General features: G+C 47.8%; 1 protein-coding gene across 3 annotated transcripts; it reads right to left on the bottom strand.

Annotated features, from left to right (window-relative positions):
- Window positions 1-847: 847 nt before the first annotated feature.
- Window positions 848-22,992, bottom strand: ISX (intestine specific homeobox). Of its 3 annotated transcripts, XR_008474714.2 has the most exons (6): window positions 22,691-22,992; window positions 21,839-22,414; window positions 5,536-5,735; window positions 3,697-3,813; window positions 2,242-2,752; window positions 848-1,754 (listed from the first exon to the last, which is right to left on the bottom strand). XR_008474714.2 is itself a non-coding variant. In XM_054240686.2 (5 exons), exons 2-5 carry the CDS (start codon window positions 22,065-22,067, stop codon window positions 2,546-2,548), a joined length of 753 nt encoding a protein of 250 aa, XP_054096661.1. In that variant the 5' UTR covers window positions 22,068-22,414; window positions 22,691-22,992; the 3' UTR covers window positions 848-2,545. The 3 variants fall into 3 exon arrangements, 2 of the variants coding, with proteins under 2 accessions (XP_054096661.1, XP_054096663.1); XM_054240686.2 differs by having other exon boundaries at window positions 848-2,752; XM_054240688.2 differs by having other exon boundaries at window positions 848-2,752; window positions 5,536-5,687.
- Window positions 22,993-23,259: the final 267 nt, after the last annotated feature.

Here is a 23,259-nt window from a genome sequence, read left to right as displayed (position 1 = left end):
AACTCTAAGAGGCAAGAAATTGCTGTCATCCCAGGCACAAGCACAGAGAGGGGACACGCCGCTTGCTCAAAGTCACACAGCTGGCGAGAGCTCTAAAGTCATCCATTTGTCCCCCACACAGAAGGTAAAGGGAATAAAAATAGTTATTGGGGAGAAAATTCCTAGGGGGAAAGAAATGGCCTCACAAAATCCATGTCTACCTCAATAGTGAAGCTGAGACATCTGGCCACCTGTCACCTCTTAGGGTTAGGAAAATCCCGTTTCAAGAGGAGCCTGGGGAAGAAGTGTTTGTGACTGAGAAGGGGAGTGGGACTCCAGAGCAGAGGGAACCTGCTTCTTTTCCATTCCTCTTATAGTTTGGAGAGCTGCACGTCTCATCTGTGACCTTCCTATCACCAGGGCATGAGGAATGGCTGTGGGATGTCTAGGGTGTGGGAGAGCTGTTAGCTTTTCCTCTTGCTCATGAGAGAGAGAGGAAGCCAGGGAGGATTCACAATGGTGGTGAGAGGCTGCAGCAGAGGATGTGGAGTGAGCCTCCAATAGGGAGTTGAATGGGGTGATGCATCTCTAGGGCAGAGGAGTCATGCCCAAGACCAGGCTAGGTAAGACACCAGTAGGAGACTGAGAAAGCTGGGAAGCAAACATCCCCTCTGGTAGGCTGGAGGTGGCATGTGCAAAACAGTTCTCTAACCCTTCCCCTCAGCCTAGCAAAGACCCCTGTGGAAAGAAGGGGAGCAGAAGGCAACGATCTCAAGTGACTGCCTTTAAATCTGAAGTGCCTGAGGCATCAGTAACCTAGAAGTTACCAGCGCATATTTCCTGCAGATAACACAGAAAGTAAATCCAGTTATCGCAAAATGATAGAAATTTTATTTTGCACATTTGAGTTTAGGGTCCTAAAATGGGTACCTGCTACCCAAGTGATGAGCGACTGCCTTTGTTTGTTAACTGGTTTTCCTCCCTCAGCCTCTAGCCTTCTCCTTTCATCCAGCGGTGCTGGAGACTGGGTGTCCGTATCCACATTCATACACTTTGCGTGATCCGGCACTTTTGAGATGGCAAAGCACTTTTGCATCTTGTGAGCTGTTGTCTGTTGTTCTGGCATTGTGCATGCCTGCAGGCAGAGCTAGCATAGCTACCTCCAACGAGAAAACTGACGCCCAGAGAGATTAACGGTAAGGTTACCTAGCATATTAGGAGTGCAGGACTAAGATGTAGGGATGCCAACTCCTGGTCCAACTCCTGGGTGGGTCAGGGGCACAGGTAGATTGCAGAAGATCTGGGATTTGGGGAAGATTCCTTGAGTTTACTTTAGGCTTGTGCAAGGGGTCATTCCAGGCTTTCAGGCTTAGGAGAGCAGGCCCAGTCCTCTACCTGCAAAGACAAGAATCAGAGGCACCTGTGCAGAAGGGCAGCTCAGCGATGACCTCCCTGAGAGCAGAAGCTACTCATCCTGGGTTGGGATCCAAAGCAGCCACCTTGGCAGTGGAATCTTGAAATAACAACATTACTCCACTTGAGGCCTCACCCTCACTTTGCAAAGTACTCCTGTGTCCTCTCAGCGTCCTGAATGCTCTTTGAGGCAGACGACCAGTGGGAATTACTACCTTCATTTTACAGATAGGAAGACTGAGGCTCAAACAGAGCATGTGGTTTGCCCAGGGTCTTTGCATGGAAACAGGGAGTTGACTGAAAGCTCGGCCTTTCTGGGACAGAGTGAGGCTGGTCTTCCATCTGGTCCCCTTGCACATACCCTGGAAAGATAAACCAAATGAAAAGAGCTTACCGTCCTACTTTTCATTCGTGCCAGAAACGACAACATCTCTTCCCAATCCAGCAGGATAACTAAAGACACTAAATCCTGTTTAGCATTTTAAAAACTTTCTACATTTTCCTCTCACTCTGAGATGCTCACAATCATAAAGAACATGTTAGACATGGGCCAACAGCAAGGTTGCTGAGCAAGTGTTCTTGCAGGAGCGGGCCAGCACTACACTTTGACGAACGAGGACAGGACCCGAGTTGTTTATTTCTATATCCAGTTCTGTTTATGGCATCCCCAGTAGGTACTCATCATGGATGAGTGCATACATGAACAAACAGTCTCTCCTTGGCCTCTTCTGTGTCTCAATGCCCACCATGGAAAGGTCTTCAAAAATCATTTTATCCAGCTGCCTCCTCTAACAGATGAGGTCCAGCGAGGGTGAGTGACTAGAGGAAGCACAGGTGCTAGAGGATTACCTCCCCGTTTCAGAGCTCGGCCTGAGATCTCATCCAGCCCATCTTCTGAACCAGGAAAGCAGCTTTGGCCAGGAGAGACGAGAGCTGTCCTTTATCATAGACTTTTCTGTTGAGTCTGGTACCACCTTCCAACTGGCATGTTCAGGGTAGCTTCCTGGGCTGTGGGCCATGTTTGGATTATAAGATCGATTCCCCCAGAGGCCCAGGGCACATCTGCTACCTGCCTTCACCTGGAGAGGAGAGTGGCTCATTTGGGGAGAGGATGTCCAATCTCTATGTTGAGGTAGCACAGAAGCTGCCCCTTTTAGGGTGTGGAGGTGGAAGAACACAGGGTAGGGACGCAAGTTTGATGGGTGGGAGGACCTGGGACAGGCTGCGTTACCCATGGGTGCCATGGGAGGAAGGTGATCCAGGCAGGGATCCAGGCAGAGGCCAGCTGACCTTGAGCAGATGGACAACACCCCATGGGAGGAGCCAGCCTGTGCAGAGTGGTGGATGTCCACATGGGTCCCTGTCATAAGGAGAGGTCAGAAGACAGAAGTGAGTCCTAAGCTTTCTCTGCAGCTTTTCAGCCTTTCCCTCCATGGCCTGAGCAGCTCAGGGTGGGTAATACGATCAACTTGTTCTAGTTTTCTCAGGACTTTCTGGGTTTAACTCTGAAAGTCGTGTATGGACCCATGCAAACCTGGATGGTTGGTTACCATAGGTGGGGAGAAGTGCTTGTTGTGGGGATTAAAAAATCCTGGTACTTAACAGTGTTCGACAGGGAAATGTCATTTTGCTTCTCAGGGCCCAGCTTCTGCATATGCAAAGAATGAATAAAAGAAAAATCCCATCTCACGGCATCATCGTGGGTGTGTAAATACCTTTAACTCTAGGGCAGGGAAGAGTTGTCTATTTTGTTTACTGCTCTATCCCCAGTGTTTGGCACCTGGTACACACTCAAAAATATGTGTTGTCTCCATGGATGGCTCTCTAAATACTTAGGGAGCACTTCCTAGGTGCTGAGCATCCTCTGTGTCTCAGTCACTTCATCCTCATCAAAAAACTTTATTGCATTCTCTGAAGGATAAGGTGACTCTTCCGAATCATACCTCAGGCAGTGGAGAGCTGGGATTAGAACTCAGGCAGTCTGACTCCAGAGCCCGTGTGTCCAACGTCTGTGTACTGCACTTCCCTCTGTGTCCCTGTTTTATAAACTGAGAATTTTTGCACGGGAAGGACACGCATCAAGATCATCACTGAGGGAGGAGGACATGGGGGGAGAGGCAGACACTTATCGCAGGCCCCACTGTCTTCCAGATTTCTCCTTGCCCTGTGCTGTTTCTAAAAGAATTTTCCTTGCATTTTTTCCTGTAGACAGAGCCCCCAAGGTGTTTCTTCACATCTAGATCTGACTGGGATACTCCCAGACGATGGCTCCCTCCACCCCACCTTGAGACCTCAGCTACTTACAGCCACATCCAGATTTGTGGGCAGGGCCATGCTGTCTTCACTCAGCTTCTGTGGGGCCCCCAGGCTGCCAGTCTTCTCCTGCTTCCGCCACTTGGCTCGCTGATTCTGGAACCAGATCTGTAATTAGGGAGAGAGGATGGGGATAAGCAAGAGTTTTCCTCCATCTAATACCACCTCCTCGAAATTCATAACTGCACCTTAGGAGGGACAGCACTTGAAAAGTTTGTAAAGCCTCTGTGGCATCCAGGATGTCTTTGGATCTGGAGGTCAGCTTTCTGAGAGGGAACTAAGGTTTCTACCTTCAATGCCTTCAGGGCTGGGGGGCCATGCGTGAGTAAAGCCTCTGGTGCTGCACGATTAGGAGTGGTGGGGTCTGTGGTGAACAGAGCCGAAAGCTGGCAGCTTCTCAGCTCTTGCCAACAGTCACCACGTGGAAATGTGAGTCTGGCATTGCAGTTTCATGCCGTCTCCAAAGTGGAATCTTGATTTATATGTGAAAGCTTCTGCGTTTTACAATACTGTGCAGACCAAGTAAAAGTCATGTGTGGGTCACCAGTGGGCCACCTGTTTTCAACCCCTGGGGCCCCTTGGCAGGCTGAACATTGGCAGCTCCCTGCATTCCTGAGCAGGTGCTGATGGTCCCCAACTTGTGGCCATTTATCCTCGGTAATTCTGCATAGGCAGGTGTTGAATTCTGGGCTTTGTGGCTGACACAGCGGCCTCCCATTTAGCTAGTGTCTGATTCTAGGTGGGAAAGAAAAGGAGGGAAGTCTAAGACAGGAGGGGTCCTCAGCCAGAAGGAAAGGATAGAACAAAGAATGGAATGTCGTCCTGATTTTGAATTAGAATGAGTTTATCTCTTTTGTTGAAAGAGAAAAGGAGAGCGACTCAGAAAACTGTTTTAGACAGAATGCTGATGGTGCCACAGTCAGATCTGGTGGACCATCGTGTGCTAGAATGGCACTTGCAAAGCTGGGCATGTGGGAAGAGGGCAGGAAATACCTCTGGTGAGTGACAAAGGGCTACTGTATTTCTAATCCCACATGAAGCAAAAAACACCTGGGGTGAAGAGATTACAGTTGAGAGATTAGCCTGTCGGTGCTTAAACCAGGTCTCCGACAAAGACCATGAATTCAAGACCTTGTCCACTTCTCTACACTGCCTGCAAAGGGATCCCCATGCCTTCTAGATATCAGGGCTTGGCAAACTGCCGGCTACAGGCTAAATCTGGCCTTCCACCTGCTTTCGAATGGCTCCTGAACTAAGAATAGTTTTCACATTTTTAACTGGCTAGAAAAAAGTAAAAGAAGGGTAATATTTTATGACACAGGCAAATCACACAACATTCAAATTTCATGTTCATAAATAAAGTCTGTTTGCATATTTTCTGAGGCTGCTTTTGTGCTGCCTTGGTCTGCATGAACCGTTGTTCTGACACTGACAATAGACCTGGCAAAGCCTAATGCCATTACCATCTGACTCTTTGCAGAAAGGTTGTTGACCCCTGGTCTAGGCGGTCAAGACCTATTTCGTAAATTAGGCTGCATGGTGAATGATGTTTTGGAACTGTTGCCAAGTGGGGAGGAAGGGTATGGAGCAGACGTTCACGGTGATCACTGATGCCACACTCCCTTTCCATTCCCAGAGGAGAGAAACCATTTTGGAAGTATGGTGACCTCATTTCACAGAAAATAATATTTGGCCAAAATGACTGTACTCACAGGATAAAGCCAATGGAAACTTTCAGATGGGGCAACCCCGAAGGACCCGGGATATATAGTGTCTCACACATGGTCCCAAGGGCATGGAGGCTGGGGCCTGAGGCAGGGGTGGCTGTACCTGCACCCGAGCTTCTGGGAGGTTGATCCTGGCTGCCAGCTGACTGCGGGTGTGCACATCTGGATAGTGGGTAAAGTGGAAGATCTTCTCCAGCTCATGCAGCTGCTCGGTGGTGAAGGTGGTACGAACCCTCCGCTTGCTCTTCCTCCCTTCTGCATGGGAGAGGGTCCAAGTCGGGTCAGTGGCCTTGGTGTCAGCACCTATGCAAGGTTTTTGTATTACCTCGTTCTACCCTTCCACCCCACTGCTGCTCCCAAACCTTGGCCCCTGGCTCCTCGAGCTTGGAGATTCACAGTATTCTCCTTCCTAAAATCCTCTGCCTCTAGACTGACCCTCACCCACCCTGGGCAGTAAGGCCAAGTTAACCTTCTAGAAAATCTTCTCTAATTGCATCTTTCTGCTGCTCTGTTGCCTTCAATGACTCCGTTTTGTCTATAGCAGGAGATGGCAAACTATGGCCACCTCAGGCCAAATCTGGCCCACTGTCTGTCTTTAAATAAAGTTTTATTAGAACACAGCTTCTCCCTCTGGTTTACATATGGTCTCTGAGAGGTTTTGCACTGTAAGAGCAGAGTTGAATCATTGCAACAGAGACCGTGTGACCTGCAAAGACTAAAGTGATTACCACCTGGTTCTTCATAGAAAAGTGTGTCAGTCTTGGTCTGCAAAGTAAAGGCTGAGCCTGATAGCAGTCAAAGCCATTGACAGCCTGTCTCCAACCCACCTGTCCAGCCTCAGTTCTACTCAGGGCTGGCTACATCCTTTGTGGGGCCCAGTGCAAGGTGAAAATGTGGGGCCCATTGCTCAAACAGCAGAAAAATCGCTTTTTCTTTGTTTCGTAGTCTCTTAAACTGCCATGGTGGGTCTTTATTTGCTATTTCATGTCATGCATCCCTGAGAGATCACAAGGATACTGACAGGGTGAGAATAGACCCTCACAGGGAGCTAGGGACCCACCCTAAGTCTTAGAGTCATGGATACCCCATGAAGAAACTTGGTTCCACTCTGCAACTCAGTTCTGGACCTCAACCCTCCATGAACCCCTTCCCAGTCCCCTTCCCTACCAAGATGGAGGGAGCAGCAGTTACTGGGTAGGAGCAGGGAAGCAGCTGGCCAAGAGCCCATCCTAGAGAATCTGGGAGGTTATGCAAAGGCATTGATCGTCCCTGGTGCATGCATCACTGTTCCACTGGGTTCCACTAATCAGAGATTCAAACACACAATTATCAAGATTCCAAGATGGTGACAATATGCATTCAATCCCGCTCTCAGGGCCTCCTTCTGAGCACAGGGCCCTGAGCATCTGCATGGGTTACACACACGCTCATGAAGCCAGCCCTGCCTCCAGTACATTGCCGACCCACACACCTTGCTTCAGTCAAGTTGGGCTGCTTACCATATACATAACACATCACGTGTGTGCTTATTCCTTTGTTTTTTTCTAAGGCAGTCCCCTCTGTCCGGGATCACGCCTTCTTTCTCATCTGCAATTCTAACATCTGCTGATTCTTCAGCACCTGTGTTCATTCTTATAACCTCCAAAAATCATTTCCCAATCTTTCTAGCCCTGGGTGAGCTTTCTTACCAGCAGTGTCTTCACTCTACTTGCTAGCTTTGTCGTTCATTCATCTGCCTTTTTGTTAAGTACATACTTCTTTATTCCGGGCACAGCACTAGGTAGTGAGTTGTAAGCCTTGGCCCCTGATTGGAAGCACTCATCATATGGTGAGATAGCGGGCACAGATAGGCTAGCACATGACCTAGAATACATGGTGGTCGCGGCACTAACAGAGGGAGGTGGACACCTGTTGGGATTTATCTGCCCAGAAGTGCCTGTTTCCTGGGACCTGCCCTGCCCTCCTTTTGAAACTATCCTTTGCATACACCTACCAAGTAGTTGTAGTGGGAACTGGATTGGTGCAAGTGTGGGAACCTGAACTGAACCTACTGGAATCCATCCCTGGAAATTTTTGTTATGCAACTAGAAAAGAGAACCGAACGCCTCTAGTGTCACAGTGGTGGCAGATGTGATTAGTGGGATGAGATCCATAACCGCCGTCTCTCTTGTTATGCGGCTGCAGTTGTTTGCAGGGAGGTATAGAGCTAATTATGGGATATATTTTGGAGAGAGGCTGCCAAGTGAGGTTGATGGATTATCTTTTGGCGGAGATAAATCAGGGATGACAATTTGGTTTTGGCTTGAGCAAAAGGTGTGTGTGTGTGTTCATGTGTTTGTATTTTGGGGGAAATCAGGCGTTCATTTTGGACATGTTAAGTGTGTGATGCCTACTGGTTAGCGGAAGGAAGCTATGGAATCAGAAGACACATTGATAAATTTGGCGCTCAAAGGCAAACTGAGGCCTGAGGTTCAAATTCGGGAATTGTCAGCATCTATTTGGCCTTTGCAGTCATGGGAATGGGTATCACACAGGCAGAAAGTGTAGATGGGGAAGACGAGAGGGCCCATGAGCAAGTCTGCGGCACCTCCACCACGCAGAGGCTCATCAACGGGGAACACAACAAAGATCCAATAAGGGGAGGTCTCTGAAGGAGGAGGAAAGTGAGGACTGTTTCAGGAAAGAAGGCACAGTCAGCCGGGTCCCTGCTGCAGATAGACTAATTACGATGAGGACAGAAGAGTGGTCTTTGAACCTGGCCACACGATGGAGAGTAAGGAAGACTGCCCTGTTTCAGGAAAGAAGGCACAGTCAGCCGGGTCCCTGCTGTAGATAGACTAATTACGATGAGGACAGAAGAGCGGTCTTTGAACCTGGCCACACGATGGAGAGTAAGGAAGACTGCCCTGTTTCAGGAAAGAAGGCAGTCAGCTGGGTCCATGCTGCAGATAGACTAATTACGATGAGGACAGAAGAGAGGTCCTTGAACCTGGCCACACGATGGAGAGTAAGGAAGACTGCCCCATTGGCAGAATGGTAGACTCAACCAGCATTGCCTCTAACTCCTGGTTGGAGCCAAGTGACAGACAATGTTGGAGGAAGGACCAGACCAGGTGGCAGTGGGTCCGTTTACCTGACTATGGACTTCTGAGGACAGAATTAAAATCCTTGTCTTAATTGGGCCACAGATTGTCCCTGTGGTGTGGTTCTAGGGATTGCAGAAAAGGCACAAACCGTCTCCCCAGATCACCTTCACTTTTGGGTCCCAGTGGAATTCCTACCATTCTAGCTGACACTTTGCCTCTCCTGATTTTTTCCCCATTCCTTATAAGAAAAGCCTGCTCTCAGGAAATAATTGAGAAGCTAGCTACTTCATGTCCCAGAGTCACTCATATTCCTGCTCAGAGAACTCAAAGCCTCCCAGGGAAGGGAGCCTCATGTGCCTGCTGTCATCCCTCTCTAGGCTCTGACTTCCTGGAGGGCAGAGACTGGTATCTGACTGTATCTGAGAGCAGCTGAGACACACACTCCCCATGACAGCTTAACAAATATGTGCTTTAAACGGATAAAAGTGGAATTCAGGCCCTGCTGTCAATCCTGTTGGACAGAAAAGACTTCCAAAGGATTTGTCTGAAACTTTGTATGATGTCAAATGTCACAGGTCCGAAAGGATGACTGGCATGAACTGAAGCTGCCACAAAGGACGGGTGGGGAGTCTGAGCTCCAGCTGAGGTCTCCTGACTCCCACCAAGCACACTTTCTTTTTACCCCAAATAAGAGAGGTAAAGCCTTCACACACTGAGAATTCGAGTAGACACTCAGTGAAAAATAGATTTCACTTCTGAGGGTTTAACACCTGAGGAAACCAACTGTCTTGTTCTTTCTTGGTGCTTATTATCCATCCTGCTGTCATTGCATAGTAGAAATCCAGTGAGCTGGATGTCAGAAGACCTGAGCTCCGCTCCTGGTTCCACGATGCAACTTGTGCCATGTTTTAGATTCATTCTCTGGGCCTCAGTCTCCCCATCAGTAGAATGGAGGAGGAGAGAGGCGTTGAATGATCAGGTCACAAAGGCAAAATCCACCCTGACATTTATAATCCTCCTTCTCTGGGATGGAGGATGAATGGCTCAAAAGCCCTTGCCTCAGGCTTTCCTGCAGGACCGGCTTGCTTGATGAAAGGGATGGGGCGCAGTAAGGAGAGATTCCTCTCCGGGAAGCCACCGGCACAGTTGCCTCAGTTTTGGAAATGGGATTTCAGGTCTGCTTTTGGCCTCACTCCTTTCTATCACCCCTCATGTTTGTTGCTAATCCATTTTTATCTTTTCAAAGTACTTTTTCTCACTTTTGTGGATTCTTGGAAGCTTCCTGGGAGTCGCAGGCAGTGAGTAAGCTATTGTCCTGTGACCCACCTCTGTAAGACAGCCTCATCTCTGCCTCTTGTTCTCTATCCCCTTTCCCTCCCCAAGTCCACACTGCTTTTTTCACTTTGTGTGTGTGTGTTTTTAAAGATATTTGTTCTGTGTTGTGTTTAGAGCTGGTTTTGTGTTTAAGGGATATAGCTGAAGTCAGTCAGAACTGATGTAGAGATAAATGGCAGGTGTTAATTCATTGCAAGAGCTCAGGGAATGTCATCTCTGTACCTGACACCTAATAGGCACTGAGGGCCTGTCTGCAGAAGGACGAAATGAACAAGCCGTGCTTGACAGTACTGCATTTACTTCATTCATTCAGTCAGCATATTAGATGATAGTAAATGATATAGTGCAGTTCTGTGGGAAGCTGCTTAAAAAAAAAAAATTACAAAAGGGAAGATTCCAGGTTGGCCAGGCAAACTGAGATGTCAAGGACAGCATGGAGTTGAGGTCTTCCTGGGACAATAGAACTGTGGGAGAGAACGTGGGGTGTGGAACCAGAATATGGGAAATGAAACAATGTGGAGAACAGAGGAGTAGAAACAGAAGACAGACCATAACGAAAATAAGCCATCTCCTCCATTTACCCCAGAAGGAAACTCGGGTGAACAACAATTTATGACTAAGAATAGAATCCGTAATAAAATAAATATTTCAAAGCTTCCATTTGTATAACTAAAAGAGCAGCTCTTAAGTCATGCTGGCTTTTCCCTGCTCCCAAGAGGACTGGAAGAAGGTAATTTAGAGGTGGGGTGAAAAAGGAAAGGATCTAAACTCTACTCTGCAAAATAACCTGACTGCTGACTTCATGCAGGAGGGGCTTCCTGCCAAGTCATAGGCTGGTTAGGAAAATATTTTTTCTCGTTAGCTTTGAACCACCCATTCTCAGGATACATGTTTGTCCTTGAGAGGTGATGATTCTGATCGTGATGTTGTGTGTGTGTGTGACCGTTTCAGTGGCCTCTCTCGGAGTAAGGAGGGGTGCCTAAAATTCATACTGGTGAGGAAGTATGACTGGAAAGACCCAACCAGAAGGCCGAGAGCAGTTTTAGGAGAGACAGATAGACTTCAGCCTGGAGTCACGGAAATGAGGTTAGGATCTGAGGCTGTGCCTTGTGAAGGGTTTAATTCCTTAGGACTGCACCGTCCAATATGATAGCCCCTAGCTACATGTGACTATTGAAATTGAATAGAGCAACACATTCAGTTTCTTAGTCATACTATTCACAGCTGGATAGCCACATGTGGCTAGTGGCTACGGTACTGGACAGTGCAGATACAGAATATTGTCATCATCACAGAAGTTTCTGTTGGACGGCGCTACTGTAGAGGGTCTCCCACTGAATATTTGAAAAAGTCACATTCTGGGTCTACCTTTAAGTTTCTCCCTGAACCGCAAGTTCCTCTAATTATCACATGGTAGAATTATGGTTACATTTCTTTTACCTTTTTATGTGGATTTTCTATTTTTCTGTAATATACAGGAACTCCTTGTATAAATAAACAACCAAATAAAACAGCAGGGTAGAAAGAGATGAGAATAAATAAATCAGTGAAACAATGAGGAAAGATCACTGAAATCTCTAGGAAAGATAGTATCTGACAGGTGTACATTCAGGTACAGCGTCAGCTTTGATGGCTTTGGGCAAACCGGAAGTATAGGGAAGGCAAGAGGAAGGGAGGGCTGCCTGACACTCACATCTCTGCTGGTGCCTGGGGAGAAGGAGGAAGACCAGGGGAGGGGATGGTGCCCAGGAGCTCTGGATGATGAGTCAGAGCAGAGTCCCCCTAATCAAGGACTATAAAGCAGGGTGGAGGGTAAAGAGCAGTGTTCTCGGGGGTAGTTCAGAAAGGATGAAGGTCAGCATTTCAATTTTCCTACAGAAAAAGGGGAGGCTGGGAGGGGGCCAGGAAGGCTGGTGCTTGGGTTACAGACCACAGAGAGTTAGAAATAAGAGATCAAGGTGGGAGAAGGCAGAACAGCATAATACGGAACAGAGAAGAAGGTAGAATGCAGCTCAGTGTGTAGAATTTTGGAAACTTGTTAGACAAGAGGCTGGAAAATGCAAGCTCATTGATGGCCCTGGTCCATCCACAGGACAGGATTCTCAGTCACCAGGAGAGAGCAGGGTGTTCTGGATACCTACTAAGAAGGGACACATATGAGGGAGTGTGGATCATCTGGGAAGGAGCACTGGATCAGGACTGAGAAAACCCTTGAGTTCCCATCCAGCCCACCATCTATCTCCCTACCAGGTTCTGGGCAGAGGAGTTAAGAAGCAGGTGGTCACAGCCCAGCCTACCTGGGTAGTGGGCACATGGGGGCAACAGTGGAGAGGGATGAGGCAGCAGGGAACTGCCACCCCTTTCAAGTTGCTCCTCTCCCTGTTATTAATGGTACAAGCTGTGACTCACACTTTAATGGGTCTTCAAAGAGAATGAGTCAGCAGAACTTAATTAAACCTGAGCTGTTTAGCACATCGATCATAAGAAATACACAATTTACACAGGTGATTAGGCCACCTAATTATAAACGATGTTTCTCCTCGCTCAGTGCCCTCCCCTGATTGCTCCTTCTCTGGGGTCTGCTAATTGGTCCTATCTGCACAGTTAAAGGCTCAGGGGACTTTGCTGCTGGGCAGTCTCTGGAAATGGGCCTCGTCCTTATCTTCTGAAACAGTGGGTTCACCATGAAGGACATCCAGGGCCCCCTTTGCAGCCCTCCTGTAGGCTGGGGACACCTCCTGACACACGAAGGTGGGGTGCATGGCAGGAGTCTCCCCATGGCTGACCTGTGCTGGCCTCGTTTCTCTAGTCAGGCCATAGACTTACTATAGCTCCCTACGCCCACAGGGAACAAGGCAAGCTCCTTAGCATGGCATTCAAGGCCTTTCCCATTCCATCTTTCTAGCTTCATCTAGTTTCTCTCAATTGTCATTTCCATGATTTTAGTCCCACCTGACCATTTCCAGATTCCCCAAATCAGCTACGCCCTTTTATTCTCCAGGTCCTTGTTCTGTGCTCCCTGAGTCTGGAATGCCTTGTCCTCCTTTGCCTAGTGAACTCCTACTCATCCGTCAAAGCTTAAATCAATCAAACATTTCTTTCCAAGGTCTGTTGTGAATCTCCTAGTGGAAACACTATATATATTTAATTTAAGAGTGTGAAAGTTTAGCTTACAATAAACTAGCTTCCATGTTTGTAAACTTTTTTTTTCTATCAGTCTCTATGAGTCAATCATTCAATCAAAATATCTGTAGTGATTATTACTAGATGGTGAAATGGTAGAATTATAGTTACATTTCTTTTACCATTTTATCTGTATTTTCTATTTTCCCGTAGTACACAGGAGTTTTTTGTGTGAATAAACAACCAAATAAAACAGAAAGGTGAAAAGAGACGAGAATAAAGAAATCACCGAAACAGGAGCAGACCCTTGAGAAACTCACCAGCAAAGGGAGTGCGTCTCCCAGGGGCGACTGGCTTAGCAGTCTCCAGGCAGTGTGGGGCTTGGCATCTTCCACACCTATGGTCTCACTTTCATAATAGTTTGTGTGCATAAATTTTAGCATATGTACTCCCCACCACTGCACACCCACACCCACACACACTCATACTTTTTACTTACGTATTTTTTAAAATTTTTCTTTCTTCTTTCTTTTTTTTTTTTTAAAGCAACTCTACCCTTTGTTAAAGGAAATTGTAAGGAAACCCTACAAAACAAACAGTGGTAGAGCTCCTTTACTGAAGTGTGTGTGGGGGGCCCACTCTCTTCCTTTCATTCAAGGCAGCTCTGATCATGCCTCTCAATGAAATCCTGAAGTTCCCAAAACATTTTAAAATCTAAGATTTAAAAAATGCTGATGTACATATATAAAGGCTAAAGTCCTTGGCTTGACACACTCGACCTTCCATTTACCTTACCTCTTTCATCTCTTGTGACTACGCTCCATGGTTTTTAGACTCCAGCCACTCAATTTTATTGTTTCTCGAAAGGATGATTCCTTTTTTTACGTCCTGGATGCCTTACAGGCTTTCCTCTTCCTGGCCACCTCCAGGACTCCAGACAAGGCCTTCCTCTGCCTGACTCCATCTCAAACGCCAGTCTTGTCTGAAGTGCCCTCTCTGATGGTTTTATGCAGAGTTCATTATTCCCTCTTCTGTGTACTAAATCACTTTGTTAGGTTTGTATGTCGTATTTGTGTTATGACAATGTGACTCATGACACTGCGCTTAGGTCTGGTGAGACTAAAACATAAAGCATGGGCACAGATTATTAGAACAGGGTGGCAATGGGTTGATTTCCTGTGCTTTGATAGTACTATAATATTTCAACAGTTCCAACTCCCTTCCTTGCTTGGAAATTGTGTGCATGCATACGTATGTTTCATGCATGCATGTGTGTGTGCACGTATGTGTGTTTATGCTTCAGACTGTCCCCACTTCCTCTCCAATCTATACTGTGTTGACGCAGGGGAACAATCAGACCACACAAGCTGTGCAGTCAGAGGATGTTCCAAGGTGTGACACAGGAAGTGTCCTGGAACTTGTTCCCGTTTAACAGGGGAATCCATATTTAGTTACCCTTCTTGCCAAGAACTGGGGAGGAATTTAATTGTTCTCTTTGCTTAAACACCTATGGAAGACGGATCAAGGTGGCAAATGTGCAGAGTGCCCAGGTTAGAGATATACAAAGTCACAGGGCTTTGCAAACAGGAGGAAGAGACATTTCTGGCCAACAAATTATTAACAACTGCCTCTTTATAAGGAGTGGGGAGGAAACCTCTTTAGGAACACGCCATTGTTAAAGAAACTTGAAGTTTCCATATATAAAGACTAAAATGATGTATAAAGAGTTCTAAGGGCTCTGAAATAAGGAATCATCATCCCAGCATGGAGCAGTGAAGTAGAAAAAGAAATACAGCAAGACGAAGACTCCAGACAAGGGCCAAGCACACACAGCTCCTCCAGCTACATCCTCTGGTCTCGATTGACTGGTTTGGAGGTGGACATCTCACTCAAGCTCGGCCAATGGGTGCCCCTCCTCTGGGGCTTTTGAACATGGGATTTTAGAGATCTTGAGGACATCACTAGAGACTGGTGTAACTCTTGGAGCTGTTGGAAGCTATCAGGAGAATGCCAGTTAGCAGCAAGAGGGAGGTGAGCTCACATGCAGAGAGAACTGCTGCGGAGACTTGATGGCATTATTGGTTCTGGATCCCATCATGGTGGAAGGTTGCTTATTCTGCCCTTCACGTGGCTTAGTCTGGGAAGTGAGTTCTTAATTTTCTCCAAGGCAACACATACTCCTCTCCATTTCAGCTAACCTAAGATAATTTTTGTCAGTTGGAACCAAATAGTTATCATTAATACTGATCATCGTACACTTTCCTGCCTAAAATCCAGAAATGGTTCTTCATTCCCCTAAGAAGATAAAGCAAAAATAAAAATCTGTACCATAGCCTACAAGGCCAGCGTGGGTTGGCCCCTCTCTGGCTCCTAGACCTCAACTTGTATCCTTGGACATCATCTATTAATAGGTCCTTGTCCTTGGGGCTCCCTCCATGAGAATACCCTCCCTTCTACCCTCCTCAGTCTTCAGATTACAGACTAACAATAACTTCTCTGGGAAGCACTTTCTGACCTCCCTGACAGACCGACTTCCCGTGGAATTGTCCCTTGGAGTGCCATGTCACCATCTCCCGGCACTTGTCATAATTGTGGTTATACTTTCGTTTGTGATAATTTGATGGTTATTTGTCTCATCTGCTGTGTGATCAGTGGCAGCATTATATTCTCATAGGAAAAGGAAACTCAGGGCTCCCATTGATTCTACATTATGTGAGTATGTAAATAAGGATAGAAATAAAGTGCCCAACAAGTGTTACGTGCTGGAATCATCCTGAAACCATTCCCCTACCCACTGTCCATGGAAAAATCATCTTCCATGAAACCAGCCAAAAAGGTTGGGGACCACTGCTCTATACCATCTCCAGTGCCCAACTCAGTACTGCAGTGGCTGTCAGATGGGCTTGCAACTTCGTTCACACTCCTCTTTTCAACTTCTCCTTAAGTGGGCCCAACTTGGTGACTCATTTCTAATGAATGAAATACTGTGAAAGTGAAGTGATGTGGTTTCTCAGGCTAAGTCCTAAAAGCAAGCTGCTTCCACCTGGCTGTCCTTCTAGGATTGTTTACTTTGAGAAAGGGTATCTGCCATTTTGTGAGGACACTCAAGTGGCACGTGGAGGGCCCTATATAGGGAAGAACTGGGCCCTCCCGCCAGTGGCTGTTACCAGCTCACCAGCCATGTGAGTGAACCACCTTGGACATACATTTTTTATTCCAGTCCAGTCTCCAGACGACTGCAACCCCAAATAACATCTTTACTGCAATCTTATGATGGACCCTGAGCCAGAACCACCCAGTTAAGTCACTTCCAAATTCCTGATCCACAAAACTGAGTGAGATAATAAATATTTATGTTATTTTAAGCCGCTAAGTTTTGGGATGATTTGTTGTGCAATAGGTGTGCCTGGTACTCAGTAGCTATTCAGTGGCTATTTATCGCATGTCTGGATAAATAACACAATGGATAAATCAAAGTTAAATTACAGCCAACGTTTTAAGCCTCCTCCTCTGCCCCCTTGGATTTCCCTTAGCTCTGACATTCTGGGCCTTATGGTTATAGCTGATGTTGTCAATGCCTGGCTTGTATCACCTAAGCCTTTCTGTGCTCCATATCTACTTCTCACTGTCAGGGTTTGCTTTATGGATCAAATCCTTGGATGATTCTGGGGAGTATGTTTGCTCCATTTCTCAAGGGATCTGAACTTCAGTTACCCACAGGGGCCACTGGCTTAATAACATACCCTTTATTCATTGCCTCCCCTTCCTTGTATTATTATTTCACTGGGCCATGCCTTGTACTTTCTTGTGCTCCCACAGGGCCTGAGACTGAGCCAGGTTCTCAATTCTAGAACCAGTCTCCCAGAACCACTGCCCGCTCACAGGGAGGTCCCCATAGCTCTGGTGTCAGGAACTGAGAGACAGAGTCCACTGGAGGGAGACCAAAGCTTACTTCTCCTGGGAAAGTTCCCATTTTAAACTCCATGTCCTCTTGCCCTGTTCTTGTCTGTTCTGATGGGAGCTTCTGGGTCTCCTTGCATAACAGCCAGAGCTGTTAATTACCAGGTGACAAGATCCATGCAGGCCTCAGTCACGGCTCCAAACCAGGGCTGCCTCTCAGGGCCCATAGCAGAGCAGCTGTCTTTGATTTCAGGTAGTTCAGGGGAGGAGGTGGGCTAGGGAAAGGAGGGAGAAGAGAAGGAGGAGGAGAGGAGAAAGAGGTGAGGGACAGGGAAGGAAAAGGAGAAAGAGGAATATGAGGGGACAAAGAAATGATGGAAGGTATAATGGGTAGAATACTGAGCCCCAAAAGGGTATGTCTAAGTTCTAACCCTGGGAATTGCTATCTTTTTTGGAAATAGAGTCTTTGTAGATATAATTAAGGCTCTGGACATAAGATCATCCCAGATTTAGGGTGGGATCTAAATCAAATGACAGGTGTCCTTATAAGAGAAAGAAGCATTTCATACATACAGACACACACACACACAGGCACACACACACACACAGGCACACACACACACACACACAGACAGGCAGACAGGCAGATGGCAAGGCTGTGAGAAGATGTAGGCAAAATGGAGTGATGGGTCTACAAGTCAAATGATGCTAAGGGGTTGCTGGAACCAGCAGACACTACGAGAGCGGCATGGATCCCTTAGAGCCTCAGAAGGAGCTATCTCTGCCAACACCTGGATTTCAGATTTCTGGCTTTCTGAATGGTAAAAGAATAAATTTCTGGGTTTTAAGCCACACAGATTACCGTAATTTGTTACCACAGCCATAGAAAATTATTACAGACAGGGAGGAAGAGGGAAAAGACAAGGAAGAAGAGGTGGCAGGAGGAGCAGTGGCTTCTAAATGGCAAAGATGCCAAGGCATTTAAAGGGCAAGAGAGGTTTGGAACTTGGAGAGGAGCTGCATGCACCTCACGGGTAGACAGGGCCAGTGGGGGTGTGATGGGAGGTGAGCCTGGGACGAAGAGGGCCAGCCTGGGAAGGACTTTGAGTGCCACACTCATGCGTTGGGGCAGGCCCTTGATGAACTGCAGCATGAGGGCGAAATCTGGCGTGACCTCTGTTTTTGCATATAAAATTTTATTGGAACATAAACCTATGCATTTATGTACACATTGTCTACAGACGAGTTTCAGCTGTGACCAAAGAGTTGAGTAATTGTGACAGAGACTATCTGACCCTCACAGCTTAAAATTACCATCTGTTTCTTTGCAGAAAAACGTTGCTGTCCCTTGCTTCAGGATGCTTCTCAAATGCCAAGAATTCTACCCTGGCTAGCCCCAACAGACAAGATGGCCAAAGTCATCACTGCCCCAAGGTGGCACTGCCAGGAACTCTCATGCCTGCCGACCCCATCCCCCTCCAGGTGGGTAGTCACTACATCTTGTTTTACTCACCTTACCTCCCCCGCCCCCAGCCTGGCCCAGAGTAAGCACTCAGTGATTATTCACGGAATGAATGAAGAGCTGATGAGCAGGCAAGGGAATATACTGAGTTCCCCACAGGCCAGGCAATCCATACTAGTTTACCCACTGGGGTGGTCTCTTCCTTGCCAATTTTCCATCACCCTTCCCCCTGGGCTTATGATTTCCCCACAGAGGATTTATCAATAGAGATAAAAAAAACGATCTCTCTCTCTCTCTCTCTCTCTCTCTCTCTCTCTCTCTCTCTCTCTCTCTCTCTCTCTCTCTCTCTTCCTAGGGTCTGACATTTCAGTATAAAAAGGCTTCCTCCTGACTGGGTCTCCCTTAACTTTGGAGGGTCCTGGGTTTTGGAGGATTTGTCTCTCCTTGGAGGAGAGAGCAGGAAGCTGGGTGTAGCATCTTTTCAGATAGGGAGGTCCTCTTGGATTTCCCCATTGACTTAAGACCTGGGAGGATCCAACCCATAGATCATGGAGGTCCCTTCAGGAATGGGAAGATGTCAGGGAGAATCTTGGTCTCTGCCATGAGAAATGAGGGAGGTAGAGCACTACACTAGCCTTGGAGCCCAGACAATTAGCCTGGCCTCATCTCTTGTGTGTGCTGGCTCTGTAGCTTAGCAAGAGCCGCTTTACCTTTTTGAGTCTCAGCTTCCTCCAAGGACCACCTCCTTGGGCCATCAACATCAGAATCATTTGGGAGAGCTTGTTAGAATGCAGATTCCTGGGCCCTTTGACTTAGAGTCAGAGTCTTGAGTGCTGGGACTGACAGGCTGCATTTTAACAAGTGCCCTAGGTGAATGGCAAGGGACGTCCATGAGCCAGTCTAGGAAGCCCTTTAAATGTTAAGGAGACAAAGAGGAACTGACTCCTCTATCATTATTCTTGGGACAGGGGAGGGTGTTGCTGTCTATTTCTTGTCCTGTTGCCCTCTGCTGAGGGGTCCTGCATAAGAGGAGGGACGTAGGACAGGGGGTAGAGAAGCATCAGCCAGCAGCAACAAGCACAGGGCTGGGCATATAGGGAGAGGCAGGGGGAGGCTTCCAGTCTCTCTGCTCCCGCCCTGCCTGGCATCATGATCATCCTCTCTGCAGGGAGTAAGATTTTGCAATAGAAAATTACCACCAGGGAATCCTTCTAAGTTTTTCAGCAACTAATTTGTCGTTGAATGTGTCATGGCGTGTCAGAGCTGGGAGAGACTTTTATGAATATTCTAGCTCTGCTCTTTCATATTACAGGTGGGGAGATTGAGGCCAGAGAGGGAAGTGACTTGCCTGAGGTCCTCTTGTGCGTTGGGGCCAGATCTGGGCTTAGTGGGCAGATTTCCTGAATCCCTGCCCTCCTCACCTGGCCTGTATCACAGACTCCAGCTCATTTGCCATTTCTGCAGGTTTCTTTTGTATAGTTTCTGGCGTGTTGGTATCCCATCTGTATTGTTTGCTTAGCATTTCCCCAAATAGACTTTTTTTTTTTTTACTTAAATAATAAATGTATTTAAAAATAAAACCTTATATCACAATTACACACAGATAGCAATATCTTTCATCATAAATACAAGGGAAGTGTAGAAGTAACAACAGAGACTATCTGACCCTCACAGCTTAAAATTACCATCTGTTCCTTTGCAGAAAAACGTTGCTGTCCCTTGCTTCAGGATGTTTCTCAAATGCCAAGAATTCTACCCTGGCCAGCCCCACCAGACAAGATGGCCAAAGTCAGCCCTGCCCCAAGGGCTATTGAGCTAGATCATTTTTATCTGTGCACCCACCAAGGTCATGTTGAGCGCTGCCAGCAGGACCCTCTCCAAGCTTTCAGAAATGCTGAATTCCAGTATAGTGGGCGATAGATGGATTTAAACCATGTTCAAGAATAATCTAGAGGGGATAGTCTCAGGCCACCAGGGTTAAATTCTAGTGTTCGTCACTCGCATAGTTTTTGTGGGGATTTGTCTTCTCTTCTTGGTTTCATCGTCTGTAAGTTGGGCTCTCAAGTGTGGCAATGAGTTGGGAAAATGGAAGTAATAAGGAATCATCCACTGCTCGTCTGGCCGGAAGTTGCTGGGGTTTGTTCTGTGGGACCAGATGGCTAGCTGACATGGAACATGCTAGACTCTTCCGTGAGGCCTAGAAAGAGTGGCTTCCTTTCTGAAACCTGTCATCAGGCTAGAGAAAGGGAAACTGCTATGGTAGGAGAGGCGAGACCTCTCGTTCGTGACACAGGGTGATCATAGAAAAACTCAGGACCCCAGTAGAAATGTTTCTATGAATCTTCAATGGACTGGAAGATATTAATGAACTTCTAAATATTAAGCTGGGAACTCTTTCCCTTTGGAAAGCTCAGCTATAGGGAAACACACCAGCCTCCTGCCTGCCTGCAGACACACAGCCCTCCTGGTCTTCCCCGTGCCTGCAGCCGAGTGCGACTCCTCATCAGCTCCTTCCATGGGAGACTTGCTTGGTGGGGGGATGTGGAGCTCTACGAAGTCAAGGGCTCCCTGAGCTTCCTTTCCAGCATTTTCTTGGATTAAAAAGGGTGAAAAGGGGAGAGAACTAAGAACCTCATGTGAGATAGTCCAGGCTCGGTGGCTGTCAGACTCAAAAAACCCTTGAGACGTCACCTGCTTCACCACTTCTTATTCCTTCACCCAGGTGTTTTGCCAAGCATAAGGCTGAGGCCAGAGTGGATGGGGACATACCTGAGGTCACACGGCAGGCCAGACCTAAGTCTCACCCTGCGTTCCTGACTCTTAGCAGCTGTGTATCCACCTCAATGCCCCAGTGCGGCTTTCCTCCCTTCCTCAAGCCAGCTCTCAATCTGCCTGGTCACTGTTATCTGGGGACATGCCTTGGGGTGGCCACGGGCTCAGGGAAGGTGATCAGGGTGGACAGACCTTTCCCAAGCCAAAGCTTCAGCCCCTGGAAGTTGTGCAGGCTGAACTCGGCTTAAAAGGAGGAGATTGTATTGGGCCCAACGGGGATTTAGGGGAGTCAGAGCCAGGTCCTGATGACAGGGCTTCTGTTTACCTATCATGTAACTTGGGAACATTTTCCACTTCCTCTCTTTCACAGAGTTTTCTTATCTGTCCAGTTATGATAATCATGCTTTTCTACTGAAATTAAAAGAGAATGCCTATTGCATGGTCACTAGCATTAGTGGTAGAATAAATGGTAACTAGCATTCTTAGCTGGGGCCTGGAGATGGGAAAATACCCCAGGTCCCTGAATTCTGCAACTAACTGAGCCTTGGCATCTGCGGCTGAAAAACCAAAGATTGGAAGGTCTACCAGGGAGCCAGCCCAGAGCCAGGTTTGCTCTGAATTTTAGAGTCCTCTCTTCAGTTGATAAAGACGGAGAAGCTTTTTCTCTGCCTGACCCCAGCTGGGTCTTGAGCCCAGGAAACAGAAAGAAATGATCAGAAGACACTTACCTTGGGGCTGGTCCTGTGGGGGCTTTTCTAGGCCAGAGCCTGAGGCTGCAGCTTCTCCGGGGCCCTCTCCGCCTGCCCCTTCTGGCCTGTTTACATCGCTCCCCCTGGAAGGCCTCTTTAGGATCGCCTCGATGGAGAAGGACAGGCCCAGCTTCTTGGGGGCCTCACAGCACCCCAAGCTATTCCTTTCCATACCCCTGTAGAGAGCAGGGCCCACCTCAGCACACATTGAGGGGCTCAGGGGTGACTCTGTGTAGGCCAAGGGGGGTGCCAGTGGAGGGTGGTGTACTTCCTCCCCTGAACGTTCTGGGGTCAAGAGGGCATGTGGAGGTGAAGAACAGAGAGCCTCCAGTTAGATGATCCAAGCAGGATTTCGTGTCCACAGGGACTTCCATGGGCAGATCACAACAGAGGAGCTGGAAGGAATGGTGTCCTGTGCCCCCGGCTCACAGCCCTCACCAGTTTGATGTCAAAGGAGTCACCATGGCTGAATTGGGGTTCAATCTTCCGGAGAACGGTCTTTGTGGATGCAGTTTCCTGCCCAATCACCAGCTTAGGCCAGGATCCCTGCGGTCACTGCCCAGCAGCGAACAAAGAGAAGAGGGAGAGACAATAAGGCGCAGGAAAGGGGAGATCAGTTTCCAGAGGAGACATGGAGGCAGGTGTCCACCTTTGTCCTTTCTCTGGCTTCTGGCCCTTTCCTGTGGCTCTAGCCAGCCTCTGGGAGGCTGGAGTGCCACCCGTGGCCTCAGGTGGCCAACTCAGCCATGGGCTGCACAGCAGCTTGAGGATTTTTTCCAGACACCCATCTTTACTTCCTTAAATTCTGCTGTTTCAGACTCCAGAACATACCTTCCAGAGCATCAGTGCTCCTGCTGTCCTGCAGGTGGAGGCTGAGGAAAGAGGGTCCCTGGGTGCTGCCAGGCCTGTCTTTTCTCTGTGCCAGGGCTGGGCTGAGCTGTGAGTCTGATTCTTCTCAGCTGTCTCTGGGCTGGCCCTGGCTTTTTTCTGTTCTAGTTTCCCTGACCTTACTTCACATGTGAAGCCCTCTTTCCACGGGCGCCTCTCCCTTCCTTGTGGGGTCCTTTCTGCTTCTTCTCCCAGTCTTCTGAGACGGCGCTGAAGGGGCCCTTTCTCTCTGGCTGGGAGCTGACAGTTGTTGATCTATCCTTGCCAGGAATTTTGCTCCAAATTACTGTGTAACCAAGGAGGAGGGGCAGTAAAACAAGCTGATAAGAGAAGAAACTCTCCACGCCCCTTAAGGCTGGGGATGCAGATGTCAGGGTAGAAAAGTGTCAGGAGACAGTGGGGATCTGAAGGACAGGTATTGGAGGCCCCAGGGAGGGGCTGTGCTGGGGAACTGGCCAGAGCAGGAGAAGGGAGTTGGGAGGAGAATGGCCAGGAAGTGTACCCAGGCCCAA

The sequence above is a fragment of the Callithrix jacchus genome, chromosome 1 (genome assembly GCF_049354715.1).
Source record: "Callithrix jacchus isolate 240 chromosome 1, calJac240_pri, whole genome shotgun sequence".
NCBI classification, from domain to species: domain Eukaryota; kingdom Metazoa; phylum Chordata; class Mammalia; order Primates; family Cebidae; genus Callithrix; species Callithrix jacchus.
This window is presented reverse-complemented; position numbering and strand designations above follow the sequence as displayed.

Excerpts from the sequence above, each read along its gene's own strand:
- ISX (XM_054240686.2), bottom strand. The coding sequence starts at position 22,067 with ATGTGTGCTGAGGTGGGCCCTGCTCTCTACAGGGGTATGGAAAGGAAT. Across the intron at positions 5,736-21,838 it reads CCCACAGGACCAGCCCCAAG|GTGCTGACACCAAGGCCACT; the intron begins GTAAGTGTCTTC and ends AACCTTGCATAG. Across the intron at positions 2,753-3,696 it reads CCACAAATCTGGATGTGGCT|GGACCCATGTGGACATCCAC; the intron begins GTAAGTAGCTGA and ends TCCTTATGACAG.